This window comes from Pelmatolapia mariae, linkage group LG16_19, assembly GCF_036321145.2.
Source record: "Pelmatolapia mariae isolate MD_Pm_ZW linkage group LG16_19, Pm_UMD_F_2, whole genome shotgun sequence".
NCBI classification, from domain to species: Eukaryota; Metazoa; Chordata; class Actinopteri; order Cichliformes; family Cichlidae; genus Pelmatolapia; species Pelmatolapia mariae.
In genome coordinates, this window is record NC_086241.1 from 66754293 (window position 1) to 66769686 (window position 15394).

Below are 15394 nucleotides of genomic sequence, written 5' to 3' on the forward strand. Positions count from 1 at the left end.
GAAGCAAGAGAGAAGACATGTGCGAATGAGAATGAGCACAAGACAGGTGAAGCAGAGAGTGCAGGCAGGGTGGAGTAAGGAGACGGAGACGCTGATTTGTGACAAAAGGATAGCAGTGAGAGTGAAAGGGTGAAAAGACGCTAACAAGATGAGATAAGATAACCTTTATTAGTCCCACACGTGGGAAATTTGTTTTGTTACGGCAGAAAGTGGACAGTGCAAAGTTACATAGAAAAAGATGGAGAAAGGAGACAGTGATAGTAACAAAAAAGTCAGGTGGCCAAGCTGAAGATTTTAAGATTTTCAATGATAGAAAAGATAAGGAATGCCTACATCAGAAGGACAGAGACAAATAGAGACAAAGTTGGAGAGGTGAGGCTGACAGGATGCTACAGATCGGCTGAGATGGAGGCAGATGATCCACTTTGGCGACCCCTAAAGGGATCTTTATTATACTTCTGCTTCTATATTAATGTTGAGATTTGGATGAAGCAGAATCTCTTCTAACTAAAATAAAAACAATTATGATATTGCTGTCTTTAATGAGGTAAACTACATAACTAATTTCCTTCCTCATCCGCGCTGAGGTTCATGTCGTGGATTCTGTCAGCCTGTTCCTCTGTCGCCCCCTGTGGTGAGACTGTAGCATCACACTCCATTGATTGGCCGTGGCACAAACTCTCCGCCTCTTGTCGCCGTTGTCTCCTGCGGTGTGTGTGCGGCGGCGGTGAAATTCAGCTAAAAACGGACTAAAAATGGCGCTTACTTCTCAAGGAACAAAGAAAAAAGTTTGCTACTACTATGATGGTGAGTACTGGGGTGGCTGCACTCTAAACCGCTGGCGTGTTGATGAATTAAACCCGCCTCTCTGCACTAACAAAGGTTACCGTTTCTTTTTTTAACCTCCTGCTAACCTGGCACTGTTGCTAACGTAGCTAGCTCGAGTCGCAGGCGGCTTCGCATCATCTGAGCCGCTCACATTCCCGCGGTGTCCGAGCAGAGCCTTAATGTTCCAATAATATTTGCTCAGACTGTCTAAACATCATGGTTTCTTTTCAGATGTTGCTTAAATGCGTTTTCTTCCGGACCTTGTTACTTTAACTGGACTAGTTAACGTTACTAGCTAGCAGGCTAACAATGGGTACTTCATTGTTAATGCAGTTGGTTAATAGTAAGCTAACACTTGGTTAGGTCGTCTTACTTCCTTCAGATGTCGGTGGTTCTGGTTAAAAAAAACGCTTTTCATCGATATTGACCCACAGTGCACTAAATCCTCCGTGTACGCCACAAGTTTGGACTTTAACAGAGACTCTTTGATCTGCGTGTCTTGGCTGGAGGTCCTTAACAGACCTGCGTGAAGTTACAGCTGGATACCTTCACAACCTTTTCCGCTGCATGGATGTTTCATACGTGCAAACCTCTGTACTTCAGCTCTGCTTCTCCTAACTGAGGTCGTGACTGTAGAGTAAAATAGTAATCCAGTGTGTTTTTATTTGTTCTCATTTCAGGTGATGTTGGAAACTATTATTATGGCCAGGGTCATCCCATGAAGCCCCACCGAATCCGCATGACACACAACCTGTTACTGAACTATGGCCTCTACAGAAAGATGGAAATATACGTATGTGAAAGTTACAGTCTGGATGTGTAAGCTTGGCTTTAGTAGCTGTAGTAATTTGCCCTTTTTGTTGCAGCGTCCACACAAAGCGAGTGGAGAGGAGATGACCAAGTATCACAGTGACGATTACATCAAGTTCCTGCGTTCAATCCGGCCCGATAACATGTCAGAATACAGCAAACAAATGCAGAGATGTAAGAGACTCGCTGTTTAGGTAAAGTCAATTAAACTGATTGTGTATGTTGACTAATTTTGTGCTTTTCTTTACAGTTAATGTGGGGGAGGACTGTCCAGTGTTTGATGGATTATTTGAGTTCTGCCAGCTGTCAGGCGGGGGCTCCGTTGGTGAGTTTTCTTTATTTGAACTCTCATCAGAGAGGCATGCAGCATCTTTCAGTAATAATGTCAGTAATCTGCTAAATTCAGCATAATCTGATTCTCAATTCTCACATCCTCGTGGTCCTCCAGCCGGTGCTGTGAAGTTGAACAAACAGCAGACAGACATTGCTATCAACTGGGCTGGAGGCCTTCATCACGCCAAGAAGTCAGAGGCCTCTGGGTTTTGTTATGTCAATGACATCGTGTTGGCTATCCTGGAGTTACTGAAGTAAGTCAAAAATGCTACAGCAGGGAAAAGGGAAGCAAAAGTCTGCAAATTACTTCTCCAAAACATACAGTTTTAGATGAGTAGATTGAAAACAAAAGTTGAGGAGGTCCCACACTCTTATCAGTGATCAGTGCAAGACAGATGGGTTGGTAGGAACTATAACACGATAAAATCAACTTTCACACAGCCTTAGATGAAGAATTCTAAGTTTGCACAAATTGGAAAAGGCAAAATAGCTTTTCTCAACACTTGATTGCTCATCAGACTCACTATACTCAGTATAAATCCATCAAAAGTCATACCAGGAGGTGTAAATAAAGGCATGACTGTTGATAAAAACACTGTAGAAGTCTCAAGGCCCACCAAAATCCAAATTCAATTCAAAAGACCACCTTTGGGAGGGCAGAAAAAGAAAAAAAAAAGACACTGCATACCAAAACCTCATTCCAGTTGTGAAACATACTGGAAGAAGCATCGTGGTTTGTGGTTTCTTTGGTACCTCACAGCTGATAACAAACTGTTCTTTGAAGAAACTGTGTTGTTGCAAGATGAAGGAAGACACTGACCCAAAGCGCACAAGTGATATAGCCTCAAAAGTAAATGACGATATTTCTGACATTATGTGGATTCCAAGAACTTTTCCTTTTATTTTCAGATACCACCAGAGAGTTCTGTACATAGATATTGACATCCATCACGGAGATGGTGTGGAAGAGGCTTTCTACACCACAGACCGTGTCATGACCGTGTCCTTCCACAAGTATGGAGAGTACTTCCCTGGCACCGGTGACCTCAGGGTAGGTCTTTGATGAATACATTTCAAAATGTCAGTGTGGTAATGCAGCCAGTTGATATTTGCTTTGTTCTCTGTAGGACATCGGAGCTGGAAAGGGCAAATATTACGCTGTGAATTACCCGCTGAGGGATGGGATTGACGATGAGTCCTATGAAGCCATATTTAAGCCTGTGAGTAAAAAGCTATTGGTAACTTCTGCACTTTGACATTTTTGGACTGAAACATTCGTGATAGTGTTTGTGTTGTTTGTGTAGATCATGGCTAAAGTGATGGAGATGTACCAACCCAGTGCGGTGGTTCTCCAGTGTGGGGCCGATTCGCTGTCTGGAGACAGGCTTGGTTGCTTTAACCTCACCATTAAAGGTTGGCTAACTAAAAAAAATCCTCTTCTCTTGATCTAAATTGGACTGACACTCTAAAGAAGGCTTAATGATTATTTCCATGTTGTGTGCTTTAGGTCATGCTAAGTGTGTGGAGTATATGAAGAGCTTCAACCTGCCACTGCTTATGCTGGGTGGAGGAGGCTATACTATCCGTAATGTGGCACGCTGCTGGACGTATGAGACTGCCGTGGCCCTAGATACCTCCATCCCAAATGGTGTGTTTAAATGTCTTTGCTGTAATTAAGACACAGACGTTGGGTAACCTTCTTCTGTGGTGGTCCCACGAACTAGCAGCAAACTTTGGTTTCATAGCACTAAAGGAGGCCAGCAGCCTCCTTAAAGCATTAACATACTTTTAATAAAACATGCTTCACAGAGCTTCCATACAACGACTACTTTGAGTACTTTGGGCCAGACTTCAAGCTGCACATCAGCCCCTCCAACATGACCAATCAGAACACCAACGACTACCTGGAGAAGATCAAGTAAGCTCATGAAAATAGATTAAATTAGTATTTTTCAACCTTTTTTGAGCCACGACACATTTTATAGAACAAAAATATCCCGTAGCACCCTGCCAGCAAAACATGTTCCAAAATGACACATTGTAGCCCAAAACAGAACCTAAATCAGCAATTTGGTCTGTTTGCTTACACTCGGTGTGAAACCTGGGCCTGTTAAATGAACACAAATCTGATGTCCTGGCTAGAATTGAAGAAAGGCATACACAAAGCTCTTCCTCAACAGCTCTTTAGTTTTTATAGCAGCCTTGCTGGAAAAGATCAGCTCACATAGGTTGTGGAAAATGTTTTGACTGAAAAATCCTCTTTCTGCCCTCTAGGCAGCGCCTGTTTGAGAACTTGCGGATGCTCCCTCATGCCCCTGGTGTCCAGATGCAGGCCATTCCAGAGGATGCAGTGCAGGAGGACAGCGGGGATGAGGAGGAGGAGGATCCCAACAAGCGTGTATCCAGTAAGAACCTCATACAGTCGCTTTACCTTCACACTGACCCCAGTTCAGTTCAAACTGCCAGACGGGAGAGTGTAACATGTTCAAATTTAATCCCTCAGTTCGTTCTCGTGACAAGAGGATAGCCTGTGAGGAGGAGTTCTCTGACTCGGAGGATGAAGGTGAAGGAGGCCGCAGAAATGCTGCCAGCTTCAAGAAGGTCAAGCGAACTAAAACCGAAGGAGAGAAAGAGGGAGAAGAAAAGGAGAAGAAAGGTGAGGGAGAAACAAAAGGTATCTATTCTTTTCATTCTCATCTCACCTATCTCATGTAGTTCTGTAATATAATGAGCACTTATATTGTTAAATATGATTTTTATGGCTCTCAGGGTGGCTGATGCTATTTTTGTTTTTTAACAGAAGTCAAAGAAGAGGAGAAGGTGCCAGAGGAGGAGAAAATGGACACATCAAAGTGAGAAAACACTGCACACACACATTGACCCTGTCGTCCAGGAGGTGGTTAAGTGGGAATGCTAATAATGTCCTTACTCACTGTTACTCTGGGTTCTTTAGGCCAAAAGAGGAATCCAAGACACCTTGAGGTCCTCAGCACCCAGTGATGCCAATACAACAGATCAGAACGGATGTTAAAGCGAGATTTTGTTTGGATAAGACTGCTGCAGTGGAAACAAATAAAGGACTTTACAATGAGACCTCTCTCCATGAGAATGGAGACGGGTTCTGTGTTTTTCTAGAAAACCTTTTCAACTTTGCTGTTAATGGACTGAAGTGTTGTTTTTGTATACGGTTTCATTTTTTTATGCTCTTATACTTGCTTTTTTCCCCCTCTTGTGACCAATAATGTAAAAATGGCTTCGCACATGTCTGCTTTTATATATCTGATGGATTTAATTTATTTAAATCATATGATATTTTGGCTACTTTATTTTAGGTATTTCAGTCCCACTTTTGTCCTGTGCCTTTGAATATGTAGTTGAACAGCATGCTGGTACCCTAGATCCTTTTCTGTAATGTTGTGTCACTGGTCTTGCCTGCCAAAGTCAGTGAGATGCTTGAACATTTGCAATTAGCTTTTGTGTGGCACATCATAAGCATATTTTTATATTTCAGGTTCTAGTTTATATCCTTTACAGACACAATGACATCTTTGTCTGATTTCTGGGGCTCCTGGCTTGTGATATTGATAACGTTTTGTCAGATTGAATCAGACTTAGTGTAAGGCTTAGATTTCACAGGAACTTGGGAGGCAAGACATGTCAGAGATCATCTGTTGTGTGTGTATATATAAATTTGTATTCTGAAAAACATCAGTAAAAGTGTTCAACACAAAAGACGAGAGCTTCCAGATGTTATTGAGCAACAAAAGCTTCTGTAGAAGTTTTCAGTTTTGTTTGGAAAAGTTTTAATTCTTTGACATAAGAATACAAAAAAATAACCAAGTTAGCTTTTTAAAAGAAAATAACTTTTAAGCTACAGGTGGCAGCTCTGTATTTAAGACATCAGTACATTAAACAAAAAATCTAAATATTAAACCAAACCAGTAGCAGTACTGTTTGATCGTGCATTTTGATATAAAAAGGCTAGCCCTATTGTCAACTTGTCTTCATACATTAAGTGTGTAACACCCCACGCTTTAGCCAGTGCAGCTCAGCACTTTGTAACCTATTCTCTTAGATTCAGCTGCTTCAGAGTGAGTCACTCTGCACCTCAGCAGTGTTGCTGTCCAGCAGGTCATCCTGCTCTGTAGCTCCTGCTTCAGCGTCCGTCTCCCTATATTGCGGTGTCGGCATTGGTGTGGTTTCAGCAGATCTCCGCACCTGAAATATGAGTGATTTCACATGATCACAGGGCACATGCTGATGTTTTCCAACAGTGGGGATGGGATAGAATTAATAGCACAGGTTTACTTCATGGTGGCAATAAGATGTCAACTTCTAATCTCTTGATTAGAGCTACTGCAAAGCTATATATGCAGAAATTGGTTCAAAACACAAGTACATGTCATGCAACATGCATCGAGACAGGAGTTTGTTTTGGTTATTTTTTTTTTTTTAACATGTAGCTAAGATGTTACATCCAAACAGTTTGGTCCACAACTCATTTTTCAATCACATTATTTCATATTTTCTAGAGTGCACAAATGTGTTTTCATTATTTTGGGTAATACCTGGGTTTGAGATAACCCAACAACCACAAAATTTAAGTTTTAATTGTGACAAGATTTATGTACGAGTTACTAGTCATTGTACTGCTTGGTTTGAAATTGGTCTATATTTAGCTGAAGATCTTGCAGATTATATAAGCTATGCCATATCTGTAGCACCAGTTACCACTGTCCTCCATTTGTCTGTATTAAACACAAACACAAATCACGTTGCTACTTATGGATACAATGAAGCCTACAATACAGGATTTTGGAGTTATCCAGGAAACTTCATGTTTAACCCTGGGTTTGAACAGGAGGACTTTACAAGTGTTTCATTAGCATTAATATATTATCATAAAACAGGACACCTATTTATACTTGTGGACGCTGTAAGAAATCCACATGCAGCTAATGCCCGAATTATGCTTCAGCGGGCAAACTTTGACAGCGGGCAACGCAGCCCACAAAGCTTCTGCTTGGCATGGACAGTTGGAGGGTAGGTTAGGGTTAAGGGAGATTACGTCATAAGTTACGGAGTAGATTTCCCACTAAAGCTTAATTCGGACATTAGGCTGATTTATTCTTTACATTCAGATCGTTACGCTGCACCGATGCTTCAGCTGAAAAAAAATGAATAAAACTGTGTTACGCACAAATATTAATTTAATGGAAGAACAATTTTAATGCATCAGATTTGGTATCAATTATAGGGCTACAATGACAGCGATACGTTTCTTTACTTGCTTTTTTCCTTACTTCAAATAGGTGAGACCTTATTAATATGAGCACTGGAAAAGTGCTTATATAAAAGTGCTTAAAGTGCACATGTTCAGTTTTTAATATTGTTCTAGCATACAGAGACACTCACAGTCTGCTGCTATTTCTGCATCAACCTCTGTGTTTAACTTTTTCACGTTTTCTTAAAATTATTATCCCATTTTTTCCTAAAATTAATCATCGCTTCCCTTCTTTGCTCTGCTGTCACTCAAAAGTGATCAGTGACTGAATCAGTGACTGGTCGTTAAAATGATCAAATAAAACTATTCTTGTACACAAACTTTTTCTTGCTTCTACCAAGAAGGACGTCCCACAAATGGCGATATGACATCTTCAACATCTTCGCAAATTTTCTTTTCAAAGTATTTTTCAACCAAAACTAGACATTGTGATGTTTGGCTGATGATTATTCAGCATTTACATCTCTGCCTTTTTAATATATATTTATTCTAGAGAGATATCATTGTAAGAATGTCAGGTAGAAATGTATTATCGTTATCATTTTCCTCACAAAAACAAAATCTTGAAATTTGTTACTATAATGTGACCCTAATAAGTAATGTAACGCTAACGCTGCTGACCATGATCTGACTGTAGCTTACCCTGTTCTTCACACGTGGCCTCTTCCTGCATGGACAGAGGTAGAGGAATGAAGTGCAGGCAGCAAAGCAATGGAAGGAGAACACTGCTTCCACAACAGACATAAAGATGAGCGGCAGCCACAGAATGATGGTGGTCGCCTTGATGAAACAAAGTGCAAAACTGATCACCACACAACAGTTCAAATCAGAAGTGGGGTCACTAGATGAATGTTTATATTAAACTTACATAGATACGGGTGGGGTCAAAGGGGCATTCACTTGTGATGCTAAAAGAGCTAATATTCTGAACGGCTTCGTTGCATTGTGTCAGCAGGGCCTTTCCTTTGGACATAATGGCTGTAACCACAGAAACTAACAAGCCCACGGTGGAGGCAGACGCCAGGAAACCTGCTATGAAACTGAAGACCAGCAGGACCCATATCTGCAAAAACAACACGACGAAAACAGAGTTGGTACAATTCGAATGATCTTGAAAGTCAATACTTGGAATGACCACCTTTAAGTACTATTCAGGAAAAGTTCTCCAGGCTTCTTGAACGACATTCAAAGCTTTGTGGGACTGTGGGGAGGCCAAGCCATGACTCAAAATGTCCCATTGTGTGTTTTTCCATCTAAGTATGCTTTTTTTGGACTGCCAAAACAGCGCTGGGATTATTGTCATGCTAACAACTAAATAAATAAATAAATAAAATGAAGCTGTGGCCAATTAGACACATTCCTGATGGAAAGTGTGTGATGGGTGAAAATCTGATAATACTTTTCAACATTCATAGATCCATCAGTTTTAACCTTCAACATTGACTGAAATGCAGTTCCAGACCATGACAGAGCCTCCACTGTGTTTTACACATGGTTCTAGACACTCCATGTAACCCCCTCCTTACCTTTTGTGTACAGACTGACGCCAGTTTTAACCGAACATTTTCAATTGCTCACCACTCCACAAGAACTGTTGCCACTGATTTTCAGTCCACTCAACGTTTTTTTGTCCCAGTTTCATTTACTTAAAAATGAATTCTTCCATTGAGACCATTTCTGATGAGGCTTCAGTAAACGGTAAATGGATCAGCTAATGTGCCAGATACATCTCTGTGTTGGGTCATCTTTCTTAAAGACATGACTTTCAAATATTGTTAACCTGCAGTTTTTTAGGCCTGCCACTTCATATTTATCGTTCACTTGTCCTGTTTCCTTGGATTTCTGAAGGACACACTGCACATCAGGCTAAGATATGCTAAGATATAAATTTTCAGCCAACAGCACTCTGGGAATCACTTTGTGCAAAACTGCTATTTTATGCCTGTCAAACTGTTATTTTTAAACTGCGGCATTTTTCATAGAGTCAGATGAAGAAACTGGAACAAACTATGATTTTTGTGAAAGGTTACTTGTAACAAAGTGCCTAAAGAAGCAATTTCAAATGGGTTCTTATGTTATGTTGTGTTATGTGGATTAACAAAAAAGAATCTCAAAAACAATCATCTGAAAATTTTCAGATGCTTTTTCAACTGAAATGGTTGAAAAAGCATCCAATGTTCCCTTAAGAAACAAAACAAAACAAAACTGGACACTAGCTTTAGAATGCCTGGAGAACTATTGCTCAAGAGTCTTGATGCATGCTCATTCATCCAGGTAAGTAAATCTCCAAAAGTTGATTCTGTTCATCTGGACTGAAAATGCTACGTCCAGATGATCAGAGTCAACTTTTGGAGTATTGCTCAAGAGCACTCCTTGGTAGCAAAATATAAAGAAGTGTGAGTTGGCTAAAGTCTTTTGAGCTGTAGTGTATGTTGGGAAGTGATAGAGATATTTCTCCATGATAGAAAAGATGACATTTAGCATGTAGCTGATGGCACAGATTGTTCAGTGAAAACATCCAATGTTTCAAACATGTTTGGAGCTTACGCTTGCATGCAAGTATGTTACGTATTTAAATCGTTATCTACACACACACGCATGCACTGAGTCACAAACAAAAAGCAGGTTCTAACAGCAGCCAGGAAACAAGAGCCGTTTGGCAAAGTGAATATTTACCAGGATCCTGTTTTTCTTGTTTCTGGATAGGACTATAGCTGTTATTCCACAGATCCCTCCCTAAAGAAAAACCAGAAGATAAGAGATAAGATAAGATAAGATAAAACTTTATTAATCCCTCGGGTGGGTTCCTCTGGGAAATTCGGTTTCCAAAAGCACAGCACCGACAGAAGTTACAGAACGTGAGCAGAAGTTCAGCAAAAAAGGATGATTACTCAGACAGATGACGCAACATGACTCAAACATTCAGTTTAACATTCAAGTGACTGAGAGGACACTCCAGCTGTATACTGAATGTGCCATTGTGATGGTTTGATCATGTTTCCGATTGTAAATTTGTCTCTGTAAACCTGCTTCTCCTACAGCTTTTCAATGGGTTTGTTTGTTTATTTAATCCAGGGATTGGCCCTTTGGTGTGGTCAGGATAAAGCCATTAATGACCCTTTAAATATATGTCCTGTAATTTTCTCTTTTTTTTTTTCTTTTAATATGCAGTATGTAACAGTACGCGGATATCTGTCCTAGCCCTTACCAAAAGACCTGCCACGATAGCGATGATATTGGCGATGGGGTACACCAAATTCTTGACCTGGAGTTGCAGACTGATGTGTCTGAGCACAGCGCCGTGCACCAGTGCTCCAAGAATAAAGTTTACATGGCCCACCAGCACCAGCGCCAACCCCATCTTCATCAAGACTTTGTTGTCCTTGAGGTTGGCACAGCATAGTCCTGAGGGAAGCCAAAACCAAACATATGTTATTTTGAAATCATGAGCTTAACTTAGCTTTGAACATGATGATCTCTGTCAGGGGAAAAAACTGATAAACAGCTACATCATGATTGCATTGTGTGTGCAGCAGTTCATACTTTCTGACAGCTGTGTGCACACCAGCTTGACGCGTGTGCATACAAGTTTATTAAATGTGAATTGAACTGAAATACGATCTCAATGTGAAACACTGAAACCTTGTGTGAAGTTACTGCAGACTTTACCATGGCTTATTCAAAGTTAAAAAGGAAGCGGGGCAGCGGTTAGCACAATATGAGAACAAGGCAGTAACCACAATTATCCCCAGCCCCCTGCAGAGAGGCCTGAAGATGTCTTCCACTGCATGCAGAAAATACTGCAGCTGTGGTAAGACTGCAGGTCTCAGCAGGCTCATGCTGCACTATTCTGTGTCCCTCGTTTTAAGAGGAAAGAAAAGTGAAGCACACATTTTAAGAGACCATGTAAGCAAATCCTGAACCAAACAAGACAAAGCTTAGGGTGGGGTGTTCAAACATTTATCACCACACAGAGGTGGCCCAATGGTCCGCTCCTCTCACTCACAGGTGGGTGCTGTGGAAATACTTGCAATGTTTTCAGTCATAATATTGGCAGTTTGTCCTTTGTTGCCACACATTTTCCCACCGCAGTGTAAAGTCTCTATTAGTAGCAGTAACAGTACCGAACTCCCAGTGTGAATAGATAAAGTATAAGCTAATCCTTTCACCTTTATTTGGCTCCATACTTTTAAAGGATGCTTAGAGGGGTACAAGCTTCATACTGTACTATCCTATCCAAACTGTTAGCATCCAATAATTCACAGCTATCCAAAAGATTCACTTGTATATCAAGGAAAGTCTAAAGAAATATCACTGATAGTAAAACCTAACCATACGATGGGTGGATTATTCTTAACTGGTATAAACGGCGAGAAAAACACTAAAATATTAAGTTATAATAGAACAATAACACTGTGGTTTGGTTATGTCTCTTCCTCACTGAGCTCCATGTTCAAAAGCACAGACCACGCCTAGAAACTTTAGCACGTACATTCCCCTGCTCGGTACCTGCCAGACTTCGTGAAAGGTTAACTCACCTGTGCCCCTTCTGTTTCCTTTGTTTTTCATATTATTGTCATTTGTAAATTCATTCTCGACAGCTTTCTGACTCTACCGTTTTTCGCCGGGTTGTCGGTTTCGTCTAAACGCCGCACACCTGGGAACACACGGGCTCTACCTGAGCGGAAGGTCCGCCCACGATACCTTAAAAAAAAAAAAAAAAAAAAAACACTCCAGTGTCGGTCGGAGACAATAACAAGGATTCATATGTTTCCAAACAATACAGTTTATTCACATAGGCTATTATTATATTTTATTAGATTGTTTTTAGATTTTTTTTTAAAAAAAGTGTCATGATCGTGATCCCATCCATTAACTTCCTTGTCAGGGTGGCAGGGGGACTGGAGCCTATCCCGGCTGTCTTAGGGGGAGAGGCAGGGTACACTCTGGACAGGTCGCCAGTGTGTCGCAGGGCTAACACCTAGAGACACACAACCATTTCCACTGACCTTCACGCACACCTGTGGGCAATTTAGAGTTACCAGTTAACCCAACCCCACTAACTGCATGTCTTTGGATGTCGGAGGGAGCCGGAGTACCCGGAGAGAACTCCACACAGAAACACCCCGGCCTGATGGATTCAGGACCTTCTTGCTGTGAGGCAACAGTGCTAATCACCATGTCACCGTGCTTCATGATTGTGTAACTTATTAACCACAACGGCAGGTTTAAGTGGACTCAGACAAACTTTGTCTGCTGATGGGAAATACTCTTATACTTATGAATGCTGTTGACTGTAGCTTACATATTCTCTGCAAAAAGTTTAAAACTGAACCTGGATTTAGCCTTCCTATTCTCCCAGAATGAGAATATAGGCCAATTGTTATTTACAGGACCATGCAAAAGTCTTGAATCACCCCTCATTTCTTTATATTTTGCAAGGAAATTGGGAATTAGTGCAGCTACTTCTTAAAACATGTAGACTACACTATATGGAAACAGATAAGGCACAAGCAGAGTTTGTACAAGTCTAACAAGCCTCAAAGTGACATTTGCTGCCTTTTGTTCTGCTCTCAAGCCACACAGTTTAAGTAAGTTGAGTTGCGGGTCTGGGGAGTATTCCTTTGTGTGTTTTTATATTCAGGTATGCTTTTACTGCATTGTTAGTGCGCTTGGGATCATTGTCATGCTAAAAAAAATGAAGCTGTGGCCAATCAGATGCTTTCCAGATATCAAAACCTGATGGTGCTTTTCTACATTAATAATCCCATTACTGTTTGAAATGGAGCCTCAACCATGACAGCACCTCCACTGTGTTTTACAGATAGTTTTCAGATACTGTTTCATCCTCCTCTTGTCCAGTTTCCTCAGTTTTTAAGGACTGGATGATATATGCCAAGGTTTCAGCTGACAGCTTTCTGGGAATCCCTTTGTGCAAAAGTAATATTTCATGCCTGTGAATATATTTTATCTCTGACAAAGATTATACTAAAGAAATGGGAACAATCTGTAAAATTCTTTAAGACAAAGAACCAAAGTTACAATTTTAATTTGTTTTTTGGTTTTTCGTTCTAACGTGTCTGTTATGTGTAGACAAAAAGCTTGTTCCTATGAGTTAGATCCCTTTTTAATGCTTAAGTGACTCATATGTCAGTGTTAAGTGTCTTAACAAATGTAAAAAACAAAACAAAAACAACCAAACACTCTTCCAAAAATTGTCAGGTACAAGGACGGGACTGAAAATGAGTGAAAACGTGGCCAATGTTCAAAGAAAATCTTTGAAAGACCTCCAGAAAACCCAGTGAAAAAAATGTCGCTTTGGAAGCTAAATGTAAAGAAATGAGGGAGGCTCAAGATTTTTGCACAGTACTGCATTTGCCTGCTCAAGCTTTATATTGCTGGGGAGAGACCTATGTTACAAATTAAAAATTTTCCTGACTTTGCACAATCCATCACAACAATACCAGTGTCAAATAAAAGAACAAAGTGTTGGGCAAATGCTCTGTATTCATTGGGTCTTAATCGATTAATCAGCTGCTAAAAAAAAAGCAGACGCTTGTCTGTTCACAACCAGCATCAGTGGAGAATTAGTCACGTTTCTAAATTTGAGATTTAGAAATCTCAAATTAAAAACCACATTCAGTGCCCTAAATTCAAAATAGCAAGCAATCATTTTTACCTTGTAACAAACAACATCCTTATCTGACAGCCATCTGATGAGTTCTCAGTTAATCTGGGTTACGCGCCTGCCATGCATGACTTGCCTGGCCTTTAGGTGCAAGCATCATGCACCCAAGTCTCCTTTAGTCAGCTTTTTGACAATGGCTCCACCTAGATGAGGCAGAAGGTGGTGTGCTCCCAGTTTATGTCTTTCTTTAATCATTTATAACCAATTTCCTCTTTTGTGCTATCCTTCAACTCCTTTCATTCCCTGAAAGTATTCCAGAATTATAGTGTGATTTTGTTTTCTGCCATGTGTGCCTACACACATCTAACACATGTAATCTTAAATCTTAAATCTTGAGGTTTGCTCAACACAGAAGAAGAGCCAGAGTTAAATTACATGTCTTTCATCTACTTAATAGAAATATATAATTTTGAATATTTTTGCCTAAGAAAATTCTGTAGTTTTTCCCCCTAACCCCCTAAGTTTTTTGGTGTTATAGACATTAGATTAACCCAAACTAACCAAGTTTTCACAGCTTTTGGTTTGTTCAGATTGTAGCCGAGGAATGGCCTGCCAGATGACTTAACCTACAAGTTTTGATGTTGTCACCAAGCCCACAAACAGGCAAAATTCTTATATCCAGCACCATATTTTTTGTGTTTGGAGTCTACTAAAACAGTTTTGCATAATTTACAGTTCCAAATAATCCTGACTTATCTAAAACGGGGCCTTGGTGCAGCCCTTCAGTGTCCCTCTGTCTGAAACGTGCTGTTTTTAGCTCGTCTCCATATAAAGCCATCCTGTCTTTATGCCTTCTGGTTGGAATAGTTCTCAAGAACAGGTTTAAACAGCAGCTGGTTGGGCCTTCAATGGAGTGATTTCTAAAACCAAGTTCTGAACAACCACAAATGTGAACAAGATACACATTTTGCTTCATTTTATTTTTGCATTTTTCACTCATAGCATCTTAAATGCGTCCCATCCAGCTGCCGTGATGTTAACACTGAATGAAGAATCATTTCCAGTCAGCTTCATTGGCTTGATTGCCAGCACCTGTCTCCACTATCGCTGCACCTTATTAATGACGCACTTGTCGCAGGAGAAGGAGCTGAATTGTTGGTCTGGTTTGGGGCTCATGATGAGGACCACGCAGATATCTTTTTGTGTGTTTCTTGTTTGTTTTATTTCTGTTCAGTCTGTTCTGTATCACAATGGCAGATTCACCCAGGATGTTGTGGGAGTTTATGAAAATCGAGTGCCTTTTTCATTTGGAAGAAACTTTGATTTTACTCCGCAAGGCACAATCTTCAGCTCCTGGCGATCCTGGATCCCTGACTTTCACAGGCTAGCTGGACTCTCTCCCTTCCTCAATGTTCCCAGAGTACAGGTGTATTGTGACGCATCTACACTAACTGTGCTGGTTGATAAGAGTGTCAGTGGTCTCAAACTGACTGGAGAGGAAATACAGCTGG

The 15394-nt window shown here is 40.6% G+C and overlaps 2 protein-coding genes across 3 annotated transcripts; one reads left to right on the plus strand and one right to left on the minus strand.

The window, feature by feature from the left end:
- The first annotated feature begins 681 nt into the window (after nt 1-681).
- On the plus strand, nt 682-5703 carry LOC134645834 (probable histone deacetylase 1-B). 2 transcript variants are annotated; one of them, XM_063499439.1, is made up of 14 exons: nt 682-807; nt 1509-1621; nt 1695-1812; nt 1889-1963; nt 2087-2225; nt 2881-3022; nt 3099-3191; nt 3276-3384; nt 3479-3619; nt 3781-3889; nt 4246-4376; nt 4475-4645; nt 4772-4823; nt 4925-5703. In XM_063499439.1, the coding sequence occupies exons 1-14, from the start codon at nt 756-758 to the stop codon at nt 4950-4952; spliced, it is 1473 nt and encodes a 490-aa protein (XP_063355509.1). In that variant the 5' UTR covers nt 682-755; the 3' UTR covers nt 4953-5703. The 2 variants fall into 2 exon arrangements, with proteins under 2 accessions (XP_063355509.1, XP_063355510.1); XM_063499440.1 differs by having other exon boundaries at nt 4475-4627.
- A 354-nt stretch (nt 5704-6057) lies between these two features.
- On the minus strand, nt 6058-12451 carry tmem54a (transmembrane protein 54a). The gene is made up of 8 exons (XM_065472086.1): nt 12320-12451; nt 12133-12236; nt 11871-11959; nt 10464-10660; nt 9932-9991; nt 8124-8318; nt 7898-8035; nt 6058-6189 (listed from the first exon to the last, which is right to left on the minus strand). Exons 1-8 carry the CDS (start codon nt 12449-12451, stop codon nt 6058-6060), a joined length of 1047 nt encoding a protein of 348 aa, XP_065328158.1.
- Nucleotides 12452-15394: the final 2943 nt, after the last annotated feature.